Source organism: Marmota monax, unplaced genomic scaffold (genome assembly GCF_021218885.2).
Source record: "Marmota monax isolate L192 unplaced genomic scaffold, Marmota_monax_Labrador192_F-V1.1 WCK01_AAM20220418_F8-fsc00038, whole genome shotgun sequence".
NCBI lineage: Eukaryota > Metazoa > Chordata > Mammalia > Rodentia > Sciuridae > Marmota > Marmota monax.
The window spans coordinates 14,255,037-14,281,619 of record NW_026692498.1 but is presented as its reverse complement, the minus strand read 5'-3'; the positions used below and the strand labels follow the sequence as shown (position 1 = coordinate 14,281,619).

Sequence of the window (26,583 nt, the reverse complement as noted above, 5' to 3'; positions counted from 1 at the left end):
AATTGAAATTTTGAGGATTGATATAATTTCTTTAAAAAGAAAAGTTAAGATTTTTTTTTTTTTTGTACTAGTGTTTGAACCCTGGGGTGCTCTACCACTTAGCTACATTCCCAGCCTATTTTATTTTGAGACAGAGTCTCACTAAGTTGCTGAGGCTGGTCTCGAGTTTGTGATCCTTGTGCCTCAGTGTCCTGGGTAACTGGAATTACAGATGTGCACCACCTGCTTGGCAAAAGTTAAAATTCTTTCACCTGCTATTCAGCCTCTACTATCTTTTTATTGTATACTGCAACTCCAACTGTTTTACCTTTATTGCTACTCACTTATATTCCACATATACCTGCTGTTGGTTTGTTTGTTTTCCCTTAAACATCTCTTTTATGCCTCTTTGACTCTGTTCATCTAACTTGGTAAACACGTATGCAGAACCTACAATGTGTAGGTAATCATCTAGTTCTGGGCTTTGTGTGTCTGTATCTCTGCCCTTAGTTTTCTATATTTCAAATCAGACACTCTGCTCTGTGGTATATTTGTACTTCCATTCAAGAAGTATCTATTCTATCTTGAATTATTAACCCATACCCCACATGGTGATAAAGGTTCAGAAAGCAGAGACTGTCAATGAACTTTCTCTTAACTGCTATGCCTTGCTTATAATAGATATTCACTACTTCCTATAGTGAGTAAAAAGGGTTTTAAGGAAGCTTTGTTGTGGGATAGTCAATGGGGGGATTTCTGAATTTGAGTCATTTAAAGTATTTTCTGGTTTCCCTTCAGGAATGTAAGCTCAGAGAGAAGTGAAGCTCGTAGGAAGCTTCGGGAATGTGATGGCTTAGTTGATGCCCTTATTTTCATCGTTCAGGCTGAGATTGGGCAGAAGGATTCAGATAGCAAGGTAAATTAATTCCATTCATTGCATCTACAAAGTACTTGTAGTGTAAACCTACCCACTCATGCTTTCCATTACATAAAATACCTATCCCAGCACCTTCTTCCTAAAGAAGGAGTGTTCAACTTAGGATTTTTTTTTTTTTTTTTTAATTTCCTCACATGTATATGAAAGCTGCCTAGTGGTCTTCTAAGATTATTCATTTTCCAAGTAGGAAAGTCAGTGATCCAGTTTTGGGGTTGGCTAAAGCCACTAAATTCAAGGAGTTTGAGAAGACTGGAATACTGAGAAATGATGGATTGTATTATATTTTGAGGGTTGATATTTTAATACCTAAATCATGGGAAGTTGCTGCAAAATCACCATAGGTATTTACTTCTCTCATTAAATCTTGTGTCCCTAAGCTTGTGGAAAACTGCGTGTGCCTCCTTCGGAACTTATCCTATCAAGTTCACCGGGAGATCCCACAGGCAGAGCGTTATCAAGAGGCACCTCCCAGTGTTGCCAACAATACTGGGCCACATGCTGCCAGTTGCTTTGGGGCCAAGAAGGGCAAAGGTGAGTCTTAGTTCCTCATTCTTTGCTCTTTAATGTGGGACAGGGAGAGGAAGGAACACTTAGCTTTAGATACAGAATATTTGCAAAGAGTCTGGGAATCTGTCTGGTCAAGACTGTCTTGTTGCTCTGCTGCTGCTTTCCCTGAGCTGTGTGCTTTTATTGTGGTGGTGGTGGAGGTAGTGATGGTGGTGGTGGTGGTGGTGGTGGTGGTGGTATTGCTGTGAATGACTGAGGCACTGAGAACTCAACTAATCTGGGGCCTTCTTTCCCATTCCTCCTTTCTGTTTCCTGTGTTTTTCTTTGCTTCTCTGTGCTTTCTTGCTTATTTGACCATGCTTTTGTTGACATCTTTCTCCTGCATTTTCTTCCTTTATCTCTCCTCTGCTTTACACCTTGGGTGACGCATTGGAAGATGAATGGTTCTCCAGAGGTGAGTTGAATCTTTTAAGGAGCTTGACAACTTCTAATTTGCATGTTTTGGTTTTAGCTTCCCTAGTATTTCCTTGCCTAACCCTTCCCTGTGGATGCATGTAGGAAAATTGAGTTGAGGAAAGCCATTGAAACAAGTTCAGCTCTTCTGAGCTCGTGGATCGTGGCATGCTGTTTCTGGGCAGCAGTCCTTTTTATCAAAACTCAGGTCAATAGTGACAAGAGTGGTTATCCTTGTTTTATCTATCTGCTACCTGTTTTCTGTCCTTGTTTCTGCATAGCCCCCTGCTGGGACAAGTTGGGCGGGCTTCCCTTCTTTTGCTCCTTTTGATGCATCTCTGATCCAAAGATTCTGACTGAAGAATGAAAAATGTGCCAGGTGAAATTTTCCTTTTTAAAATTCTTTACCCCTATTCTCTCCCTGCCCCATACCCTTTTCCTATTTCTACAGGGAAAAAACCCACAGAGGATCCAGTAAATGATACAGTGGACTTCCCTAAAAGAACAAGTCCTGCTCGAGGTAAGTTATTTTTTTTTCTTCTCAGTCGCCAAAGATCTTATCAACATAGCCCACAGATAGGGTATTTGGTAACCTAATAGTAGACTTTATGCAACATATGTACGGTTCTCTCTTCTCTGACTTGGGGATTTGAAGTGACAGTGAAAATATTGGTAAAATCTATAGTATTGTAGAAGTAATTCACAAAGGCCTGTTTTGTTAAGACAGTGCTTCAGGTTATTCAAGGATAGGATAAAGTTCTGATGGTAGGCTATAGCAGAAACTTAGCTACCCTAAGTGGTCACTACAGTTTTGGAGGCTTAAACTTTATTCTTAGAAGAATCCTGTTTATCATAGTTTGCATCTTTGGACTCATTGTATTGATGACTATAAGGTTTACAGCTCTCCATGGATATAAAAATGACTGGGTTAAATTAGAAATAATTCATTGGAGATGAGAAATCTTGAATCTTGATTGCTATCAATGAACTAAATGAATCTTCTGAGAGCTCATGGTAGAACCAAGGCCAAAGTAAGCTGTGGGGGAGAAGAGTCAAAGAGTAAGGAGAGAAAGGAGTTGAACATGATGAGTTGATATATCTTTTGCTTCTTACCATGACTAATTACTCTTAAGAAGCAAATCTTGGTACCCAAAGAGGGGGTAAAGAAAAGAATCAAGTCTCTGAGTTGGCTGTTGACTAGGTAAGGGAATTCAGGGAGAGTAATGGTAAATACATCTATCTAGAGTACTAAGGCTGGATTCCTGCCACCAGAGCCTGGTTTGTAGGTATTGATTAGTATCCTCTGCCTTCTTGCTCTTTCTTGTACAGGCTATGAGCTCTTATTTCAGCCAGAGGTGGTTCGGATATATATTTCACTCCTTAAGGAGAGTAAAACTCCTGCTATCCTAGAAGCCTCTGCTGGAGCCATCCAGAACTTGTGTGCTGGGCGCTGGACGGTGAGTATGTTTTACAAAATGGATTTGGAAATGGGAAGATTTATATAGCTAGTTTGTTATTTATAATCTGTTGTCTTCCATGTGCTGCCTAGTATGGTCGATACATCCGCTCTGCTCTGCGTCAAGAGAAGGCTCTCTCTGCCATAGCTGACCTCCTGACCAATGAACATGAGCGGGTGGTGAAAGCTGCATCTGGAGCATTAAGAAATCTGGCTGTGGATGCACGCAATAAGGAGTTAATCGGTAAGGAGTTGAATGCCACTGTTGCCTCAGCATCTAGCACAGTGCCTGTAGGTGCTGGTAATGTATTTATTGAAATCGTCTAAGGAAAAGATTCTAGCCCTCAATAGTCTATAAATTTTAGGGTGGGTGAGGGGACATGGTCTAATGGTTCTTAGATAAGAAGTGATGACTCTTCACAAATAGAATGTTAATAGCTGTTATTTATTGAGCACATCCATTTTACTAGGCATTATTAAATACTTCTGTGTTTTCATTTAATCCCCATCACTTTATAGAGGTCTGTTTTTTTAAAATAGGATAAGGAAACTGAGGGTATAGAAGTTAAGTAATTTGCTCAGAATTAATATAGCCAGTTAGTGGCAGAGCCTAGGTTGTTGAGTTGTTGAGCTTTTAAATTCATAATGCCTTCATTTCTGTTAAGTTACTACAGTATTGACATTCTATTTCCATTAGAGTATCTGAAAGGACTGGGTAACATATTTGATGTACAATATTCACATTGTTTTAATGCGATTGAAGAATGAGAGAAGGAAGGACAATGAGTTCATGTTATTTCATGTTCTTTGCCCTCTCGATATATAATCCTATAGGATAGTGAATCAAATTCATATGGTCAGTATCTCCACTTGATCTGATCAATATAAAATGTAGTGTAAGGCTCCTTATGGCCTAACTCTGCCTTTTCTCCCTGCTTTTTTTCCTTCTGCTGTTTTAGGTAAACATGCTATTCCTAACTTGGTAAAAAATCTGCCTGGAGGGCAACAGAGCTCCTCTTGGAATTTTTCTGAGGACACTGTGGTCTCTCTTTTGAACACCATCAATGAAGTTATTGCTGAGAACTTAGAGGCTGCCAAAAAGCTTCGAGAGACGCAGGGTATTGAGAAGCTAGTGTTGATCAACAAATCAGGGTAAGCTTACACTTAAAACCACAGCTAGAAGTATGAAAGGGAGGTTGCTAGGAAGGAGCTTTTCTTTTTTTTTTTTTGCAGTGCTAGGGATTGAACCCTGGGTCTTGTACATGCCAGTCAGACATTCTTTTCACTGAACCACATTCCTAGTCCCCACTCTTGCTTTCTGAGATTATTCCTCTTCCTTACGTGTGAAATGTGAAAAGACATTATTCTTTTTCTGTCTTAATATTGATCCATAAATTGATAATAGACACTTATGTCAGACAGTATTGTATTTTACTCTTTGGGACAGAATATAGGTTTTGGAAAATTTGATTTCACCCTTTTTGGCATTTATATTCTTACGTTGTTACCAGAAAATATATGTCCTAAGCTTCTTTCCTGGTCTTACATCCAAATTTAATATGGTGTTACTTTAAGGAATCGCTCAGAAAAAGAAGTTCGAGCAGCAGCACTTGTATTACAGACAATCTGGGGATATAAGGAACTGAGGAAGCCCCTGGAAAAAGAAGGATGGAAGAAATCAGACTTTCAGGTATAGTAACTCTCAAGACCAAAACATTTTTTTTTCTTCTATTTCATCATCACACTAAGTCTATTTTTGACCCAAGTCTCTAATTAGTAGACCTTATTTGCTTTACTTCTCAAGAGCGGTATTTATAGCTCATTTGCTGCTGAAATAGCTCTGGTCTCCCTCAGTGTCATAACGTGGAGTAAGTAAGCGCTGGTGGTGATGAAGGGTGATGATGGCCTTGGCGACTTCTCCAAATCTCCCCTGACCCTTTGAGCAAGTTTACCATTTTCTAAGACTGTTTCCTTCTGAAAGTCATACTAGAGTATTTGGAACTTTTAAAATTTCCTGTTCAGGAACACAAATAGAAGCCTATTGTTTCACTATGTTGGGTATTTATTCAATCCTTAAGCGTTACCTTTTCTTAAGAGTTGGAAGTAGGAATGTAGAAGATTAAATCTTTTGTGGGATAAAATGTGCCTTAGGGGCTGGGGCCTATGGGTGTGGGGTGGGGTATGGAAAGCTGGGGAGGGAAACCATGTTTAAGGAGAGCCTGTGGAGGAGGTAGGGCGGGGCAGATTGCTTTGTGGGGTGGAGGCAGGCTGGAGAATAAAAAGACATTCTGTTCTATGACTTGGCATTTTGTTTGCCTCCAGGTGAATCTAAACAATGCTTCTAGAAGCCAGAGTAGTCATTCATATGATGATAGCACTCTCCCTCTCATTGACCGGAACCAAAAATCAGGTATAGTACCCATGGGGTAAACTCATCTTCTTTTAGCCACTTCTGTTATTCTTTATGGGCTTATTAACTAAGAAACAGGATATATATTTATTTCTGAATTAGTCTTTTGTGGGAGGGGAATAATGCTTTGCTCCAGAATTGTAATGCACAAGCTGGCAGATCTGAGCTTTAGAAATCAAACGTGCAATTTGCCTGAGTGTGATTTCTTCTATTTTTGCTTGTGAACTTAAAATCACTGGAAAGTGAACCCTAGGTCCTTTGTTTATTTTATTTCCCTTTAAATTTCTATATAATGTCAAGTAATGCATGTTTACTGTTGGAAAGTTATAAAATACAGATGTCCAGAAAAAATAATAGAAAATCAGTTATTTCTACTACCCAGAGAAAATAGCAACTATTATTTTGGGTTATAACTTTTTAAAATCTTTTGCCATGTGAACAAACACATTCTTCTGAAGAGATGAATTGTATATTTTGTTTTACCCTTATTATCTTAATGACTCTTGGCTTTAGCCTCCATGAGTGGTTCTTGAATTGTTCTCTGAAAGTCTGGAGGCTGTTGAACATTTGCTTTGATGGCATAGAAGCAGTGGTGCATATTGTTGGTGGCTTAGGGCAGTGATATCACACTGAATGAGTTGTAGACCCCATTACCACATACTTATATTTTAAAAAAAGAACCATCTGAATGATATAAATTAAAATGTCAGTAATCTTTATGCTCTCAGTATACTCCTTAGGATATTTTGGTTGTGATATTGAAATACCATTTGGCTTTGTAGTAAACCATAGTACATGACTTTAGTCATATATTGTTGTTAATGGCTTTTCAACTAAAGAATCAAGAGGGAAAAGCTGGTTTAGTGGCACATGCCTGGGATCCCAGGTACTTGGGAGGCTGAGGCAGGAGCATTCCAAGTTTGAGACCTGCCTTGGCAACTTAGATCTTGCCTTAAAAAGATTAAAAAGGGCTGGAATTAAGCTCAGTGTGGAGTAACCCTGGGTTAGAAACCCAGTACTGCGGTGGTGCGAGGGATCAAGAGGGGAAATACAAGATTTCCTATTTGAATATACATAATGTCTTCTATGAAAGTGACCACTGAATGAAGGTTCAAGGTAGAAGAAGAAGGAAAGGCTGAGGGGGAAAGGCCATCTTTACATAAGAATGTACTTAAGGGAGCTATAAAATATAATGGTATGTTTCTACCCTTGAATACACATCTTTTAAATATTCTGTGCTGATGAAATAGTGTATATACAAAGCATTTCTGCTGCAAAGAATGAAATTCAATCCCTGCAAACACAAAAAAAGACATTTGTCTTGAGGCAAAGCAGTTGTACTGTTGTTGGAGTTACTAGTTGGACTAGCTACTTTTTTATGGAACACCGTTTTACTTGAAATAATTGGCCAACAGATTGTAATTAGACATAGATATTTGGCACACATTTCTTTAAAATGGAATGCAGTGACCTTGTCACTTAACTGACAGTATTTGGTGCCTGAACTTTGAAGATTATAACTCTGAAAAACATGTATCGGTCTCTGTGAGCCTGGTAATTTCCCAATACTTTTCTACTGATATCTTTGGTGATATTAAGGAATGTGCCTTTCAGTCTGTCTATCCAAAGATAGGATAGATAGAGAGATATAGATGTATAAATAGTATTAATACTTGGAACATTTATGAAGGTCTGTGAACTTGTATTTTGCAAGGAACTGGCGCCATGATGCTTTAAAATCATGCATGGGTAATTGATACATTCCAAGTACATGACAGGCCAATAATTTTAGTTTAATAGAATATGAAGGGATTGTTAGTTTGATTTCATATTCCACATTACTTTAAGAAACTACTACTTACTGAATATTCATACACTATCAAGGAAAAATGTTCACAGTTATCTAAAAAGACTATTAAAGTTTTCCTTCCTTTCTTGACTTCTTATCTATGTGAGGCTAGATTTTCTTCAATAAACCTTAACCAGAGTAACTACATAACAGATTGAATGTAGAAAAAGATATGAGAATCCATTTCCCTTTTATTAAGCCAAACTTTGAAGAGATACACAAAAGTAAAACAATGATTTTTTTTTTTTAATTAAAAATATTTGTAGGTGTGTGTAGTAGTGCATTCCTATAATCCCAGCCTCTGGGGAGACTGAAGCAGGAGGTTCCCAATTTCAAGGACAGCTTAAGTAATTTAGAGACACCCTTTTAAAATAAAAGAGGACTAGAGGCAAAGCTCAGTGGCAGAGCATTTGCCTAGCATGTGTTAGTCCCTGGGTATGGTCCCCAGTACTGTGGGGGGGGGGGGCGGTAACATGTAGTGACTCATTTTTTCAAATGAAATAGACATTTTAAAAATTCTCAGTACCATAAATATTCATATACATAACCCACACCAATGAAAATTCTTTGGATCCTCATAATGTTTTAGGACTCAATTTTTTTAAGACTACAAAAGAGAGACCTTAAGACCAAGTAATTGAAAAAACTGCTAGCTTAGATTGAATTGTGTCTTATATTTAAAGTCTGTTGGAAAGGAAGAAGGATAGACCAAGAGAGTAATTTATGATATATGTAGATTTTGAAGAGTTGGTTTTTGACCTGGATAACTTTCTGACTCCATGTAGATAAGAAACCTGATCGGGAAGAAATTCAAATGAGCAATATGGGATCAAACACAAAATTACTAGGTAGGTGGTTAATTCCTGCCTAAGGTTGTGGAGTATTTCACTGGGATGAGGAGAGATGTCCAGCTTGTAGTGTTTTCTTACACCCTCACCATTTATCATCCTATAAAAACATTGGCTGATTGTTTCTGTTTCCATTTGGAAGGATATGAGGACATTTAGTAAAACTTTATCCATCTACTTTTTCCACATTCCACTTACTCAGAAGTTTTCAGAAAATCTTTGTATGGTTCCCTGGTTACTACAGAATCAAGTTTGTATCCCTTGACTTAGTTAGACTCCAGTCTCTGAGGTCGCTGTCTTCTCTCCATGCACTCTCTTCCAACCTACCTGGTCTACTTTACTGCTCTATCTTTTCATTCTTTTTTTTCTCCATATTTTGCTGATGTCATACCTAATTCAGGATTGCCCTTCCCATTTGCTTTTCTAAATTCTCTTCATCCTCAAAGACTTAACTTAAGCTCTGTTCTCTTGTCTGTCAGGTCTTTTCTATTACAGTATACGCCACTCTTTTTCCTCTTAATCTCAGTACTCTTGTCTAGACAGATTTCTTTAGTTTAGCCTTATTATCATTTGTCATACTCTGGGTATTTCATATATATATATTAACTTCCCCATTATATTCAAGTTCCTTTTAAGTCTAGGACCATCAGAGTTTAACGTGTTTCAGAATCATTTGGCACAGGACATTTCCTAATAGGGCTGCCTAATTCACACTTTCCTGTTTGATATATATTGCATATCTAGAGGGGAATATCATGTTTCTGTGTACTTTTTTCACTAGATAACAACTATTCCACACTGAATGAGAGAGGGGACCACAACAGAACACTGGATCGATCTGGGGATCTGGGAGATATGGAGCCATTGAAGGGAACACCCTTGATGGTAAATCCTCTGTTTACTGTTGTCTGTCTAAGGCTAATTCTGTTTTGAAGCTTGAACATTTCATGAAATAGAAAAAAAAAAGTACAAAGAAAATTAGCATCTTTTTTTGGGTAGGAGTTTCAAGGAAAAAATAGGGGTTTTGACTCATCTTGGGATTCCTTGGGCCATTGTTCTTCATTGGTTGAGTTTGGGGAAGAAAGTCTATAAAGGTGGTACTGATGACTACTAATACTAACTGATCTGTTCTCACACATCACCCTTTCTGTACCTGCCTGTTATGAATGTTTTGTCCTTCTTTTACTATTACCTTGTTTGTTTGAATTTATACATTTTGGAATATTCTTTAGGTCTGGCACACTCTCATGAAGTTTTTATCTTTACTCTCATACTAACAAATTGCATGTGTTCACAGCAGGACGAGGGGCAGGAATCTCTGGAGGAAGAGTTGGATGAGTTGGTTTTGGATGATAAGGGGGACCAAGTGTCTTACCCCACCATGGTATGTCCTCCAGTCATCCCCAAGATTGTCCTTGAGGAAGGAGGTTCCTGTGTGCCAGCAGTTTGCCAATCTTGCTGATGTGATCAGGCAGAGACTCTGGTCTCAGCTATGTGGTGCCTGGGGACTTCTGCTTTTGTGATTATTACCTCCTAAGAGCCTGGGATGTGCAGATGGTGATCTGATTCTCCATTTTGTGCTGCTTTCCTTCTTCCAGACTTGCTCGATTGTCTTTTTTCAGGTTTTCTTATTTCCAACCCTATTAACATCTTTTTCTTTTTTTCCCCACAGCAGAAGATTTAGCACCACTATCTCTACTCCACCTGGGCTTATAATATATGTACTTTTATTTTTTGGTGGTGAAATGGACTGATGATTTTTCCCTCTCTTCGCTGGACTATTGTGCCAACTGCCAGGCTGCCTCCTGCCCTTGTAGCCCAAAGCAGCTGCCTTCATTCCATCAACTCAACTTCTTCCAGTGAAATTTAATTGTCTCACCCCACCCCCTCAATCCCTCCTGTTTCTCCCAAGAAACCTGACTCAGTTATTTGCATATCTTGAGAATGCTGCAGATTAGCTCTTTTTGCCAGCTCTCCCTGGAACTTTGGCCTTGTATGTAGGGAGGGAGAGAGTGGGAATCTTCACTGGAAGCCATGGGAAGAATTGGAAGTTAACATTCTGTATATGTAATGTCCAGCATCCTGCTATACTGATGATTCTTAATCAAGATTATTTTTCCTGGTGGGCAAGGGACTTTTTAATTTTCTTTTGGAGAATGGGAAGCACGAGCTCTTCTCTTATTCCAGTGGCTATTTATGAAGCAAAGAAGGCTGGCAGCAGTGGTACATTCCACTTGGCAGGGGCCCTCGATTAAGTGAAGGCCTTCTAAAACTGGGATTGAGAGTCCTTCTCTCCTCACCTCCGAGGTAGGGGCCATCAAGGACCTACCGACTCCATCTCTTCTGTAAGCCTCATGCCAACCCTGGGCTGCTGCTGCCCCTTACTGAGGCTGTCCTTAACCTCCTCTCCCACCCTGTGATAAGTCTGCTGACTTGTCCTGGCCATTTGCAAGAAGCTGTATAAAGAGGAGAATGTCAAGGAAGACTTTCTGGTTGAGAAGGAGCAGAAAGATGTCTTATGAAAAGAAGAGGAACCTCTAGGAGGAGCTAGAAGGAATGTACATGAGGTGGTTAGTCTGAAACTGGCAGGAAGCTTCAAATCTGGCTTCCCCCAACCCCTACCCCATTTCTCCTATTCCTACCCTATAGGCCTGTCCTCCCCTGCCTCCTATCTGGATTGGTTGGCCAACTGTAGGACTTGATGTACATAACTCCTGTCCCCTTTACCCTTATAAGGTGAGGATTGCCCCTGGCTTTGCCTCTTCTTTGTGCCTTTGGCCTGGGGTACATCTCCTCCTTCCCTTTCATGTGCCTTTCTTTGCCTCTGCAGTCTCATTTCTCATGATTTTGCAAGTTCTATTTTGTTGCTTTCTTACCCACTATTAGCCCTCAATAGCAGAAAGAAGAGGAGAGGTGACCTAGAGAGCCTCAAGATTCTGGGGATTGGCGTAGCCTCTGATTTTAGCCACAGCAGGTTTTTGCTCAATAGCATGTAATTGGGATTTTGTAAAAATCTCATCTTGATGGATCTCAAAGCAAGATTGGTAGGGGTGAGTGGTGCGACTCTTACTCCTTAGTTGTCCAGGATATACCATAATCTCTGAAGGGATTATAGTGAAAACAAGGTTTCTCCCTAATTCTCCCTTCCCTGCAATATGCCCCTCTCACTTTTAGTGTATATTAGCAGGTTGGGCTAAAGAAATCAGCTGCTACGTGGGTTGATTTTTTTTTTTTTTTAAACCCTTTTCCTTATTTGCTTTCTACTTTCCTTAATCTAAAAACTCTGTTCAATGCAACTGGAATTCTTATTCCCTCTCTTCCCCTTCCCTTATATATTGAGGCTATGGGGTAGGAGAAAAGTGCACAACCCACCAACCCCTTTCCCTATGCATTAAAATTCCTTATTTACCTTCCTTCCTCCTATTTCTTCCCACTCTCATCCACCTTTTCTGAAAAAAAGGAACCTTTTGTTCTCTGTGACCCTCAGAGCACACTGCACAGGGGAATTTCCCCATCCAGACCTGGCTCCACTCTTGGTTTCTCTTGTCCTCCTCTGCTCTTCCTGGTGCTCTTTTTTCTCGGTGGGGTGTGGGTAATAGAATAGCCATGGGCTTTTGGGGACCTTTTAACTATATATTTTTTTCTCTTTCATTTATAAAAACACTAAACATTCAATTCCAGACAACCAAAAATCCCACCTTCCCACCGAAACTACTAAGGGGCAAATGTCTTCTGCTCCATACCTTTTTCTTTTTCTTTCTCTCTTGTTAATGCTTTTAAAAACAAATGAATTTTTTATATGAATAAAGTTTTTAAAGTGTGTATGTGGGAGGTCTGTGTCATTTCTTCACTTCGAGCTGCATTTCTTCCCTCCTTTCCATCTTGGCTATTTTCTTAAGTATCCGTGTTCTTTTTCTTTACAGAGCAACCAGAAGGAGGTTATACCAAGATGAATTTATTTTGAGCTTAGTTCCAACTCTTACCAAGAACATTCTTTTTAATTATATGTGAAGCAATTTTTTTTCCTTTAAAGATTCTTAAAAATTCAATGTGGCTGAAGAAGAGCATGGGGAGCATATTGTTGATTTAGGAAACTGAAGTATAACGAGTTAATAGCTTCCTTGGTCACTGGGATTCTGGCGCATTATTTAACAAAACTAACATTGAATAAAGCCACCTGCAGTACATGGCCCTCTTGAACATATCATTTTGAGTAGATTAGAAGCTAGCAACCCCAACTACCATCCTAGTAAATACGAAAATATAGATTTAAAAGGCGCACGTATGTAGGTACTGATCACTGGCCCATTATTTTGCTTCTCAGGCTATATGTAGCAGACTGGGCTAGTTGTTTAACATAACATCCTACCCAAAATCAGGTGTCCTACCAAATAATGTTGTTTGGGGTAGCAGATACTTGTTGGATTACCAGGGATTTTTACTTAACTGCATGCAGATGACAAGGATTAAGATCTATGGGAAGAGACTTTATTTTTCTGAAGACCTTATGTCCTGTCATATAACTTAAAAATATCAAGAGAATTTATGTAAAATGCTTTCTGTATGCCCAAATTTTTAGATTAAAATTATATAGCTGGCTCCTGAGATGGTCCTGTCTCATTTTGTTGGGTGTAAAAACTGTTGGGCTAGTGAGACCAGGAAATCTCAGCACTGTAGTGTATCTATTAAGTCTAGATGGTTGTCTGACAATTCTAATTTTGACTTGAAGGATAAAGCACAAAGCCAAAATGCTATTAGAATTTGCTTTCCAAAGAAGTTTTTTTTATCTATGTAGAAAAATCTGGCTACTGGTCAATAGCCGTATTTCCCTGATTCATTCTTTATTATTCACCAGCACTGAACTCAATACAAACCTTACTCTGGGATTGGTCCATTTGTTTTATCTCATTCAGTAAATACTATGCTAAACATTGTAGAGATTAAATTCAGATTAGAGAATAAAACAGATGGGTCCTTTCTCATAGATTATAATCCATGAGAACCCTATATAGCTAAGACCTATTATCTATCTATCTATCTATTTATTTATTTTTTAAAAGCCCTTATCTAAAATGGGTTGTTAATAGAATGATCTGAAAGCCCTATAAATTCTAAGTTTCTTGACAGTAATGCTTCTGAAGCCTCTTGGTATCTCTTAAACCAACTTTAGGAACCTTTGGATTTTGTCAAGATTTGCCAACGTATTTTCAGATCCTTTAAAGCCTAAGAATTGTTCTAGAAGTGGTTAACAATTATGGTTAACACTTTCTGCTTTTTTTTTTTTTTAAAAGATGTTTGTGAGATAGCTACCTCTAATGAATATTACTGTGGCATACTTTCTGACAGCTCAAAGCTGTGAACTCCCTTGGTCATGTGTTCTTTCTTGCTAAATTAAGGTGTTTTGCTGTGAGCTGTAAACATCTAACCTGGGAAGAACTTAAGACCAGTCTTTCTATCATTCTTTCTCATTTTGTAAAGGTTCTCGGTACTTTCATAGAGTTACAGATAACTGGTCCTAGCTTTTATACCTGAGCAAGTACATAAGAATCACGAGGGCTATTTATGGAAAATGCAGATTCCAGGGGCTGGGTATAGCTCAGTGTTAAGAGTGTTTGCCTTAGTATGCACAAGGCCCTCTGTCTGATCCCCAGCAGCACATCAGATTCCCATGTTCCATTTCAGAAATTGATTCAATAGATGGGACTTGGGAATCTGAAATCTTGGTAAGACACCCAGGTTATTTGGATGTATGTGGTCAGTTAACTGTAACTTTTTTTTTTTTTTGGTGATGTTTTATCAGGGATATTCTACCACTAAGCCACATCCTCAGCCCTTTATATTTTGAGATAGAGTCTTGCTAAGTTTCCCAGGCTGGCCTTGAACTTGTGATCTCCCTGCCTTAGCCTATTGTGCCTGAATTAACTATAATATATATATATATTTTTAGTTGTAGATGGACACAAAATCTTTGTTTATTTATTTATTTTTATGTGGTGCTGAGGATTGAACCCAGTGCTTCACACGTGTAAAACAAGTCTACCACTGAGTCACAACCCCAACCCCTGAATTAACTATAATTTAAGACTCTGATCTAGTCACTGTAAAGCTTCAAAGTGGAGCCCAGAATGATTGGCTCCAATACCCTTGGCAGTAACATTTCATGGTGGATATAGATACTGCAGTGTGATGATAATGACATTGAGAGAATTCATAGAGGAAATAATGTCTATTTCAAAGGAATTGCTTGCATAGTATTTGGGGGTAATAGTGAAAGGCTACTCATGTTGCATCTGGATAGAAGAAATTCCTTATACATGCAAATCATGTCATGTAGGTAATGTCTAGGCTGCTGAGAGGGGAACCCTGCCCAGGATATGCTGCTCCCTAGAATACAGAATTTCCTTAAGTTACTGATGCATCACTTCTCACTATGAAGGTTACTTCAGCTGGGGAATAAGTGGTCTCATTGTCCAAAGACAGAGAGGCCAGGTCTGGAAATTTTAATTAGTCCAGAGAGAATCTACCTTGAGAAAGCACAAAAATTTAAGAAACAGGATATTGCTAGCAGCAAATTTTTTCCATTTAACTTGGACCCCCTGACTTTCTTGTTCTGTGTCACTTAAAGCACCAGTTCTTTAGCTGTTCCAGAAATTTGGGTCAGACATGGATAGAGAAAAGGCTAGAGGAAGTATGTAAGACAGCAATGAAAATAATAATTTTGAACTGCCTGCATCATTATAACCTACTTATGTTGTTCTTTTACATAGAATGAAATGATCAGGGCCAGCTGTCCATGAATGAATTGAGCCTCAAGATCATGATGCTTGTTGCTATAATTGTAAGAGTTATAAGTGATTTGCAAGCAATTAGGCCCCCCCCCCTTTTTTTTTTTTGGTGGTGCTAGGGATCACACCCAGGGCCTTGTGCATGTGAGGCAAGCACTCTACCAACTGAGCTATATCCCTAGCTATATCCCTATCCCTCCCTTTTAAAAACCTGAGTAGATGTCTCCATGTTCATTGTGAAAAAGGACAAGCTCAAGGGCATAAAGGGATTTCTACCTTTTTGTCTTTCCCCAATATCTCTAAATGCTAGTGGACAAATAGTCTGAATGCCACAGACATTTGTGCCTGAGGAAAAGAACAAAAAATATGAAGTATCTGGTCTTGTCCCAGTTGCTTCTTATTCACTCTTTGTCTTAATTCCTTTTTTAGGCATGACATTGGTCTTTTTGCAACTCTTGTCAGAATGAGGGGGCGAAGAAGCCCAGCAAGGTGTTGCATCCTGTAATCCCAGCAATTTAGGAGCACGAGGCAGGAGGATCACAAGTTACAGGGCATCCTCAGCAATTCAGTGAGACCCTCTCTCTCAAAAAAGAAAGGGCTAGGGATTTAGCTCAGTGGTGGAGCACCCCTGAGTTAAACCCTCAGTATTCCCTCCGCCAAAAACAGGAACAGGACGAATGTGGTATGTGTATTTGGAACTAATTCAGGCTTTTGTTTTTGGTGCTATGGTGATTTCAATACCCTGAAAAGCCCTTTAGCAGAAGCAACTAAATGCTTGGTAAATAGATTTGTAAAAAATACCTTTAAACACATTGCTGAGTGGGCACAAAAGTAAGAAACCCAGTTTTCAGAACAAAGCCAAAGCTGGTATCCTAAGAAATAACTACTAAAACCAGTTTTTACTTAGAGTTGTTGCCAAACTCAACAAGACTTCAGCTTCTACAGAATATGGGAAAGCAGGTTCCCACATAAAGCTGGACATCCTCCTCAATATAAAGGTTAGAAACAGACTCGATAGAATGGGATAGCAAAGATTATTTGTCTTAACTTTGTAGTGAGATAGAAGAAAAAAATACATGGAGTATCTTCCTTGACAATTCCTAACTATAATGTTCCTCTTTGGGTTTTTAGTTCAAAAAATTTAGGCTACCTTTGTGGTCCAGAAACTTCTAAGTGGAAAATTTAAAGTGGTAACAGTTGGCCAGCCTCCAGGTGATTTCCAGAAGCCAGTGCAACTCCTTTAAGGGCTCCAAAGCAATCTCCATAGATAGACTTATAAGGAAAATGAGCAACCTTGCTAAAAAATTCCAAAATATACAATGGAATAAGGCAATATGAATGAAAATGAGGACATAGAAGCTAATCCTTAAATAGTTCACATATTGGCACTGTCACAGACCATAACAAAATACCTTGATTAATGAGCTAAAACAGGTTTGGAAGATTTAAAAGTTCAGCAGATGATGGGGGTGGAGAGGATGAGATAAAAATGAAAATTGAAATAAAGATAGATGGATTAAACAGATGAGACAAATTGAAGGTGTATTAGTGAATTGGAAGTTTTCAAAAAATTGTCCAGAATGCACCCCAGATAAGGAGAAAGACAAGAAGAATAGAAAATATGAATTTGAGGAATGGATGATAGAGTGATAAGATCTAATGTACAATATTTGGAGCTTCAGGAGGAGATAACATTCAAAGCGATAATGGCTCATAAATTTTTCAGATTTGATGAAAGTCACCAAACCTCAAATTGGGGAAGGCCAGTGAATCTCAAGCAAGATAAAAAAGCAACTCATCTAGAGGCATCAAGGTAAGATGCAGAAAAGTTAGAGTTCAGGCAGCTGGAGAGAGTAATACAGGCTATCTGTAGAAAACAGCTGAGGTGGATAACTTCAACAACATTGTAAGTCAGAAAACACTGCAGTAGTGTCTCCATTCATGTTAAGAAAAAAAAAATTAGCAAAACTGCCTATTGCAGGGCTATTAAAAACATTTAAGACAATCACTTTCCACTCACAAAAGAGGAGGAAGGAAAATGATCTCCAATGGTGAATGAGTGCAAGAAGGTACACTGAACAAAGATAGGTAAATATTAGTAAAAGTAAGTCTTAACCTTAAAAACATAAGGTTATTGCTTGCATAAAAGCAGTGTGTAATTTGTTACATATTACTGGACAACAGTGATGTGCAAGTTGAAAGGGTGATGAGAACTCCCTTTTAGTTTCTTATATTCAGGAGGAAAGTAAAGAAACTGATCAAGACTTTTTTTGGTAGTCCTAGGGATTAAACCCACTGATCAAGACTTTTGTGAAACTAATGTACATATTAGTTATAATAACCACTAAAAAAACAGACATAGAGCATGTAACTTCTAAAGAAGTAGAGAGAGAAGAAGGCATAGGGAAGGTAGGGAGAATTGGAACTGGTGATTTATCCAGTAGAACAAGCTGAGCTCCCAGGGCTGTGGTCACAGGTGGTGGTGAAGTATCTACTTCTGAATCACTGTGCTGGGGTTAACTTGTAGCAAGTGAAGGAGATGCATCCAGAAAGGAACAGTGAAGAAAGAGCAAAAATAGACATAAGCAGGCCCAAGACAGTTTCCATAAAGGAAAAGTTTATAATTTAAATAAAAGTTTGTTGGCTGCTGTGTGAGTTGGTCAGCCTGGCTTAAAGACAGAAGAGCAGGACAGAATACTTTTACACCTTGCTGACTCATAAATCACAATCATTGAGTGCAAAGTCTGAGTAACCTCCCTCATTCTAATAGGGCTTTATCCAAAGTAGGGCTAGCCAAAGCTGGAGATTGCCCTTTGATGTGATGGACCTATGCCTTATTTTAGAGACTGCTGGCTTTAGAAGGGGTCAGAGGTATCATTGGATTGTTCAAGCTCATCTCTGCATCATTAGTCATTTCCTCTACTCCAAGAAGAGCTTTCTCAGGAACATTAATTGAAATTTTGGATTATTGCTGGTACATCACCATGCAATATATTTGCAATAGATATTTCTCTATGATTCACTTAAAGCATATTTACAATGCAAAGCATAGATTTTATATGTGATCAAGATATGCTACCTAATACCTTATTCAAAAGCCTAATGCTTTCATTCTTTCTTTTCTCTTTATTGGAGTTAGTGTGTCTGAAACCTAGGTCCAGATATTTTGAGATGATTCAGAATGTTAATGTATATAAAACTACTCAGTACTAAGCTCAGGGTATGGAACCAGACTGGCTGAATTCAAGTTCTTATTCTGGTACTTAAAACTTTGGCAGGTTTCTTAAGCTTTTAGTGCTTCTTATCATGGGACTAATTCCTACACATTGTAAAGATCAAATGAGATAATTAATGTAATTGTACTTAAAATAGTACCTGGCACATACTAAGTATATTATTTATTATTATTGTATTTATCAGGTACTTTTCTCTTTTGTATGTACATAATTTATTTTGTCTAACTACTTCAGGGATGATTTCCGGGCTACCAAAAATAACAAGCAACTAGTGTACATGTCCAACCCCTGGATTAGGGAAAGGAGCTTTAGTTATTTGATGGGTACTTTGACCTCTTTGGTCCAGGCCCTGTTCTAGATGCTGACCTTTCAGAGTGATCGTTGCAGAAATTAAAGTTAAGGAAGGCCTTAGAGACTGCTAGTGGCACCCCAGGGTGGAAGCGTCTGTTAAGTCTGGTGATCACATAGGCTTTTCTGAACAGGATGAGAAAAGACTTCCTCACAAGATAACAAGGATTTTCTGAATGTCGGAATTCTTTTTTTTTTTTTTTTTTGTGAATGTCGGAATTCTTGGGAGATAAAAAACATAATCTTCATGGCAAAGCCCATGAGAGAGAAGAAAAGATTTAGAGGAATGAAAGAAGAAATATATTTATTTATATATATATAAACATTTGTTAAGTACCTAGTTATATGATAGGCTCTATACTAGTAAGCAATGTTGTAGTGACCACAAAGCCTTATTCTCAAGGAGCTTGTAGTAAATTTCCCTGAGTGCAGAGGGTTTTTCTTTTTTTTTTTTTTTTTTGGTATCAGGGATTTAACCCAGGGGTGCTTTACCACTGAGACACATCCCCAGCCCTTTTCATTTTTTGTTTTTGAAGTAGGGTCTTGCTAAAATGCTTAGGGCCTCACTAAGTTGCTAAGGCTGGCCCAGAACTTGCGATTCTCTTGCTTCAGCCTCCCAAGTTGCTGGGAGGACAGGTTTGCACCACCTCGTCTGGCAAAACTGACACTTTTGGGGGCGTGTATTGGAGATCAAACCCAGGGTCTTGCTCCCATGCTAGGTGAGCACTCTACCACTAAGCTACATCCCCAGCCCCACTGAGGGCAGTATTTTAAGCAATGAAATCACTAAATCACTAACTAGAGAGTAGTATGCAGGGCAAAAGATTGAATGACCAGTTAGAGGAAGCTGCATGATCTTAGATGAGACATAATGGAGGTTTTGGCTAGACCATAGTGTAGAGAAAAGAGTTCATTAATTTCAAATTTATGCAGCAATAATGTAGTAGCCAATATTTAATGCTTACTGTTTGTAAGACATTACTTTGCATACTTTCAGTATACTGACATTTAATCTTCACATCAACTTGTATGGAGGGGAAATACATGACATATAATAGCAAATATTTTTTGGCTAATCTTTGTGCTAATGTCTTCATGGGTATGATCCCTGCTTCATTCTTGCACAATTATCATTTTATTCTCATTTTACACATGAAGAAATGAAATCTTAAAGAAGTTAAGTAACTTGCCTTAGGTTACACTCAGTGGCAAAGGTCAGACTTTGAACTGATTTAATTCTAAATTCTTTGTTTTTAAATTACTAATATAGATGGTTTCAGATGCTGAACATAGGGTGAGGCATTATGGAGGATTAAAGATGAAACCTGGTGTCTGGCTGGTATCTGCCACTGATGAAACAAGTGGAAGGAGGGGTTAGGATGAGTTACAAGTAAAGAGTTTGAGGTGATAGAGGGACATTGAAGTGGACAAATGCAAAGAGCACTTACCTCTGTAGAGCTGAAGCACAGGAGAAGGCTGAATTCTGGATGTAGATTTGGCACAGACTATGCTTCAAACAATGGGAGTATTTGAGCTGCTGGGGCGCATTAGTGTGAGAAGAGCAGAAAGTTTAGCTTTGAACCCTGGTGGTATGTAAATATTAAAGAAGGGAAAGATGATCCTGAAAAACTAAGGAATTGACTGGTTTAAAACATTTCCTTCCTTCCTTCCTTCCTTCCTTCCTTCCTTCCTCCCTCCCTCCCTCCCTCCCTCCCTCCCTCTCTCTCTTTCTTTCCTTCCTTCCTTCCTTTTTCTTTCTTTTCTTTTTTTTTTCTTTAAAGGAAACTCTGTGGCTTTCCAGTGCAAAGAGATGCACTAGCAGCAAAACAGTATGGTTTGGTTTGATAGGTTTCATCTTTAGATATGTTCATTTTTCTTGCAATCTTGCTACAGTTTTTGGATCTTGCTCTGTCCCCTGGAACCCTAGAGGGCATGACTTAAAACTTTCATTTAGTTCTCCTTTCCTTTGGTATAAAACTAAGGTTCAGTCTTTCCCAAGGACCACTTCATCATTGGGCCAAATGGACAATAGCTCATTTTCTTCCTACTATTGGGCCTGTGCCTGACTGTCCTATCTAATCCTATTCTATTTCTCTCTTGCTTGTTCCTTGACCTTTGTATGTCTTTTCTAATTCTTCAACTAAGTCTCTAGTTGCTATCACTCCAGACCTGTACTACCTAGCAGCCTATCTAAAATTATGTCTCTGTTTATGTTTTCCTGTTGAATTTTGTCCAAGAGTGGTAAGCATAGCCAGTAGGTTCACCCTGTGGCTGATAGGATGCCACTTAATGTGAAGTCTATCCTCCATCTGTCCCTGCAGAACAGATTCCTAGCACACTCAAGATAAGCATCCTGGAGGACTGGCAAGACTGGCCTGGGAACCCACATCCCTTTTAATCTTTCCTCTCCTGTTTTTTATCCTTTTGCATACCCTGATTGCAACAGAACTATTGCCACATGAACCCAGACTTTCAGGGTTCAAAGGGAACAGTGCAGGTTGGAGGCTTGTCCTTACACCGTAGCTCTCCGCTGTATTGCAAGTACAACATCGAGCACAGAGAATAGTAGGTTCGCAACACAGCAGTCATGGTAGCCAACATGAATAGAAGAGATGCCCTCTGATGGCAGAGCTGGCCCCCAGCCAGGAGTCCACCTCCAGCAAGAGAGCATGCACCTACAATTTGTACCCCAACCCTAACCTACCTTGTACATTTATTATTTTTTAAATTTTTCGTTTAAATGCTGGGGATGTAGCTCAGTAATAGAGTGAATGCTTAGCATGTGTGAGGCCCAGCACTTCCAAAACAAAGTTGATTGCCACCACTGAAGCCAACACAAAAACCCAAACCTGACTTAAACAAAACAAAAAAAAATTGGTTTATTTTATAAGAGCTTATATAACTTTTTTCCCCCCCTGTACATCCATAGTAGGCAAGTGCTGTACCACTGAGTCTGATTTTGGTTTTTTTAAATCCAGTCATTTGAAGTCTACAACCTGCTTCTAGCTTGTTTTAGAGGGAAATTCCTAGGAGGAAACCTGGCTCAATTTGATTCTCATCATGTCTTCTTTTTACTTTTGAGAAGCCAGGCCCCCAAAGCTCATGCTGAACCTGATTAATGTCTGACTGTAGATGCTTGGTAACTCAGATCTGACCCCACCTTTGAACTCTAACTCATTCTAGTAATGGTACCTCATTGCCAGTTGCTTTATAAGGCACATCCTTCATAGTGTCACATGAAATTGGTGTTTTTTTGTTTTTTTTTTGACAATACTGGGGATTGAACCCAGGAATGCATACCAATGAGCTAAATCTCCATCCCTTTTTATTTTGAGATAGGATCTTGCTAAATTGCTGAGGCTGGCCTCGACCTTTCAATCTTCGTCCCTCAGGCTTCCAAGTCACTGGGATTAAAGGTGTGTGTCCCATGCCTTGCTGAAATGACTTTTAAATAAAATCCTTACTCCTTTAGTTATTTCATTATTAAACTACTTCATACAGATCCTAGAGCTTAGGGTGCTTCCTGCTTTTAAGTACCAATTCCAGGGACAGAGGCTGTAAATTAATAAATTAATGAGTTAAGTATTATTATAGTGAACATTTTTCACATTTAGAAGAGAGGTGAACTCTGCTGGAGAGAGGCAAGCTTCCTTGAGGTGATATTTGATTAGTTTTAAAGGATAATCAGGATTCTGCCCATTCGAGAATATGCAAAACCATTAAAGTCAAATGGAATAATGTGCAAAAGAACAGAGGTATGAAGAGAATATGTTTAGTAGGTATCCAAATAGACAAGGGAACCTTCTCTTTGTAGACACATTTCATCTAATAAGTGATTAAAATAAAATATCACCATTTTGCAGTCCTTAATAAACAGGTCTTGGCATCAAGTACCAATAGCTACTAACATGTGTCACAAGACACAACTTGTAAAGTAGGTAAAAGAAAAAAAAATAGGACTGGGGGTGTGGCTCAGTGGTAGAGTGAGTGCCCCAAGTTCTATCCCTAGAACCATTAGAGAGAAAAGCCTCTAGATTCAACTACTGTTTTATAGGAAAATCAAAGGATAGGGAAAATATTGAACTACACCAATGAATGTCATTAGCTAAATGGTGTGGGGGCATTGCAAAATAAATAACCAAGTCCCTTAATAAATTAATTATAAGAAAAAAAATGGAGGGAGTCCTGTAGATTAAAAGACATTGATCTCAATGCATGGGTTTTACTTGGATCATGATATATAGATGACATTTTATAAGATAATTGGAGACAATTAATCTTTAAATCCCAGATATTTGATGTTACAAAGGGATGATTCTTTTTTTTAGATGTGATGGTGATATTGTAGATTATAATGACTTCTTGCAAATTTGAGCAATATGCTGAAATTTTAATAGATGAAATGTCATGATGAGAAAATTTGCTTCTAAGTAGTGTGGGAAAGAGTGGACAGGGACGTAAATGAAACATGGTTGGCTTTGAGTTGGTAATTGAAGCTGGGTTATGGGTATATGGAGGTTCATTATAGTGTTCTATTTGATTTTTATGTAGAGTTGAGAAGCTCTGTAATAAAAAGTGTTTTTTTTTAATGGTAAATTTGAGAACTAATAGTTCCATGTGGCTGAGGCACACGGGGACCTAGGGAGCAGCAGAAAGTAGGGTTGACAGGGGGCCAGTGGCAGCCTAGGTGATGCTTGGGTTATGAAGTTCTTTTACTGCCATAGGAAGGCAAATGGATTTCTGACCACCTGAGACCCAGAAATCTGTGGTGGGTCTTCTGGATTAGCCACAAGGATGGCATGAGAGGAGCTCAACAGAGGGGACACTGGGTCACATTTTTAACAAGAACAGGTTTGCTTCTAACTTTTATAAAATGTGACTTCTGGGTAATATTTCATTTAAAAACAGGATTCTGGAGAAATTAATTTTTTTTCTATAGCCATTGAGGGAACAGTTTAAAGGCAATAGTTTGAGTTATAGTGCAGAAGATTTTAGAATGGAAGTGCAGAACACAGGGAAATCAACCATGAGGCTATTGCAATACCTCAAATGAATGAGAAATTTAAGGGGAATTTAGCTAATGGAGATTTGGTCAGGGAGATAGATCTTTAGTGATAATTGTAGTAGTCATTTCCCAGACCACAATCCCTGAAAGGACAATAAAGAGGGTATGATAATATGCTCACTTTTCAGTAATAACAGATGGAACCACTCTGAGCACATACTGGGGTATGGGCTGGAACAGAGCTCCCTCTTCTATCCTGCTATTGGCAGAGCACCACAACTCGCCAACCCCTTGCTGCAGTTGCAGTGTCAGGAGCAGAATCTCCTTTCTAATCTTTTGGGCACCATGGGGTAGGGAATAACACCAGTTGTCTGGCTCACAGTAACCACTTCTATCAGTTGCTCCTGTTTCAATTTTAGTAGCATCCCATCCACACACCACATACCACACACCACACACATGTATTTAACAGTACTCTACCTTCTAACAGCAGCTTAAACTCCAGACTGTAAGACCCCCAGAGTTAACCATTTTCCCTTTTCTCTACAACCTTGGAGTTTTCCAACTAGAAAAATCCACTGACCTTCCTTCTATTAATTTCTCCCCGAGCTAATATCTGTCTGATCCCTGTGCCTTTAAAGCACACGGACATACACTAATGCACAAAGTTGCCTCTATCTAATGAAAATAAACTATTAACGTTTCAGACTTACTGGTGAAAATCTTCTAGGTGCATCTTCATGAGTCTCTACCCCACTGGCTTCCTCTCTGCTGGTTTTGTGTGTAGTTTTTACTTTTCCTTTTTCCCTTCCAACATGATGGCTTGAATGAGGCCTCCTTAGTTCTGACCTTTTGCTTGTTAATACAGTTCTTTTTTTTTAATTTTTATTTTTTAGTTGTTGATGGACCTTTATTTTTATTTATTTGTATGTGGTGCTGAGAATCGAACCCAGTGCCTCACACATGCTAAGCAAGCGTTCTATCACTAAGCAACAACCCCAGCCCGTTAATACAGTTCTTAAGCCCTCTTGGATTATACAACTCCTTGAAATCTAATGATAGATATGGACCTTCTCCAGAAAAATTCCCACACACGGTGTTTTGCTTACAATTTGAGCGATTTTCAAGGCTGTGCCTTATGCATCAGATGGACTTGGCTACGGAGGGTTCCTTGATAAAATTGCAGTATTCTTGGTCCTACTCCAGACCTATTAAATCAGAATTTCTGGTGTTAGAATCAGCAGTTTAAATAATCTCCCTGGTAATTCTCAAGTCCACTAAAATTTGAGAGATTCTACTCTGAAGACTTAGTTTGTCTTTATGGTCTATCTCATCTTCCCATCCAAGTTACTTAACTCTGGCAACAGGGGTTCAAATTCTGGAATCCAAGCCTCATCCCAAGAGAACAATTACTTTCCTCTAGGGCTAAAAAGTGAACCCCTTTCTTGGAGATGCTCTAAATAGGACAATGGCTCTGAGTTTCTTTCATTTCCAAGAGCAGTTCTGAATTCGGGGAGCCGAATCTCATGTCCCAGAAAAACCACACTTCATTCCTTCCTTCTAGCCATTTTCATCAGTTCTTTCTGTGCTCATCTGCCTTCATCCATCCTGGAACCTCCCAAGCAAGATGCTTTGTGCTTCTGTGTGTTTGTTTCATCTTAGGTGTATTATTCTTGTGGGATAGCCAGCAATCTACAGCTAGAGAGTCTTGTAAGCAGAGTTAGAGGGATGCAGTAAAAAGCTTTGCAGAGTTAAGCCTACATCTAGCAAGTCCAGCTACTTCCTTGAGGTTCAAAACTGATAATAGCAGAGATCATATGGCTAACTTCCTTTTGAGTCTTTTTACTGGCTATGAAATGTTTAACAATGTAATTGACAATAATTTAAAAAGTATGAAAAGTTACTTTTTTAAAAGCACAGGATAAATAAATTATAATCCTGGGTCCCACCATACAGAGGCAACCATTAATATTTTTACATTCATTCATCTAGTTTTTTCCTATGTTTTAAATAATATAATAGAGCTTATATTACATATAAAGCGCAGCTATCTGCTTTTTGTGTCCTACATTGTTTTATAACATTTCTAAACTGATTCTTTAAAACCATATTTTTTTTCATGGCTGCATAAATATACCATTATTTATTTAACCTTTGCTCAGTTGTTGGATACTTAAATGTTATACCTATGTATAGTATTACAAATATTCTGTAATAAACATATTTGTGCCTAAATCTTTGTTTTCTGAATTATTTCCTTAGAAAAGGAATTGCTGGATCAAAAGTTCTAAACATTTTTAAGGCCTTTGAGATGCAGTACCAAACCATTTTCCAGAATGGGACAGATGTCTTACCACATGTAGAAGTTGCACTCACATCAAAAATGCTTCAAAGAGCTTACACACAAGCAAGATACTACAATGAAGGGAGGCAAATAGGAGTGAGAGGAGATAAAAGGAAACAACTTCTTTCCCCTGAGGAGAGGGTCTATCTTATTAAAAATAGAATCATAACTCTTTGACCTCGTCCCACATCCTTTTGGAGACCATTCAGGCTTGAAAAGTATTTATGATAGAATTATGAGAGAATTTTGGACTCTGAACCTTCACCTAGCTTGCCATTGGAGACTCTGCAGAGATTTGCTTCCTTTGTTCTTGTTCTTTCTGCTTTGGCTATTGTTATTTCCCTGATGGCCCCATTACTGCTAAGACCATGGCATCATCTTTCTCCCATGCTGTTCCTGTCTCAAAACCAAATAGCATTTATCTGT

At 38.7% G+C, this 26,583-nt stretch overlaps 1 protein-coding gene across 20 annotated transcripts in view; it reads left to right on the top strand.

Annotated features, from left to right (window-relative positions):
- Ctnnd1 (catenin delta 1) overlaps positions 1-26,048 on the top strand; it is a 64,013-nt gene extending 37,965 nt beyond the window's left edge. For 10 of the 20 annotated variants that reach the window (XM_046445710.2, XM_046445699.2, XM_046445702.2 and 7 more), the window contains 13 exons: positions 778-895; positions 1,294-1,447; positions 1,860-1,877; positions 2,328-2,396; positions 3,206-3,333; positions 3,426-3,576; positions 4,292-4,484; positions 4,908-5,022; positions 5,655-5,742; positions 8,377-8,439; positions 9,221-9,324; positions 9,737-9,823; positions 10,112-12,263. In XM_046445710.2, the coding sequence (XP_046301666.1) occupies positions 778-895; positions 1,294-1,447; positions 1,860-1,877; positions 2,328-2,396; positions 3,206-3,333; positions 3,426-3,576; positions 4,292-4,484; positions 4,908-5,022; positions 5,655-5,742; positions 8,377-8,439; positions 9,221-9,324; positions 9,737-9,823; positions 10,112-10,123 (1,300 nt within the window). In that variant the 3' untranslated portion in view covers positions 10,124-12,263. Of the gene's footprint in view, positions 1-777; positions 896-1,293; positions 1,448-1,859; positions 1,878-2,327; positions 2,397-3,205; positions 3,334-3,425; positions 3,577-4,291; positions 4,485-4,907; positions 5,023-5,654; positions 5,743-8,376; positions 8,440-9,220; positions 9,325-9,736; positions 9,824-10,111; positions 12,264-16,950 lie in introns of those variants that run through there. The other 10 variants (XR_009226887.1, XM_058579604.1, XM_058579600.1 and 7 more) reach the window with 10 other exon arrangements.
- The last annotated feature ends 535 nt before the right edge of the window (positions 26,049-26,583 follow it).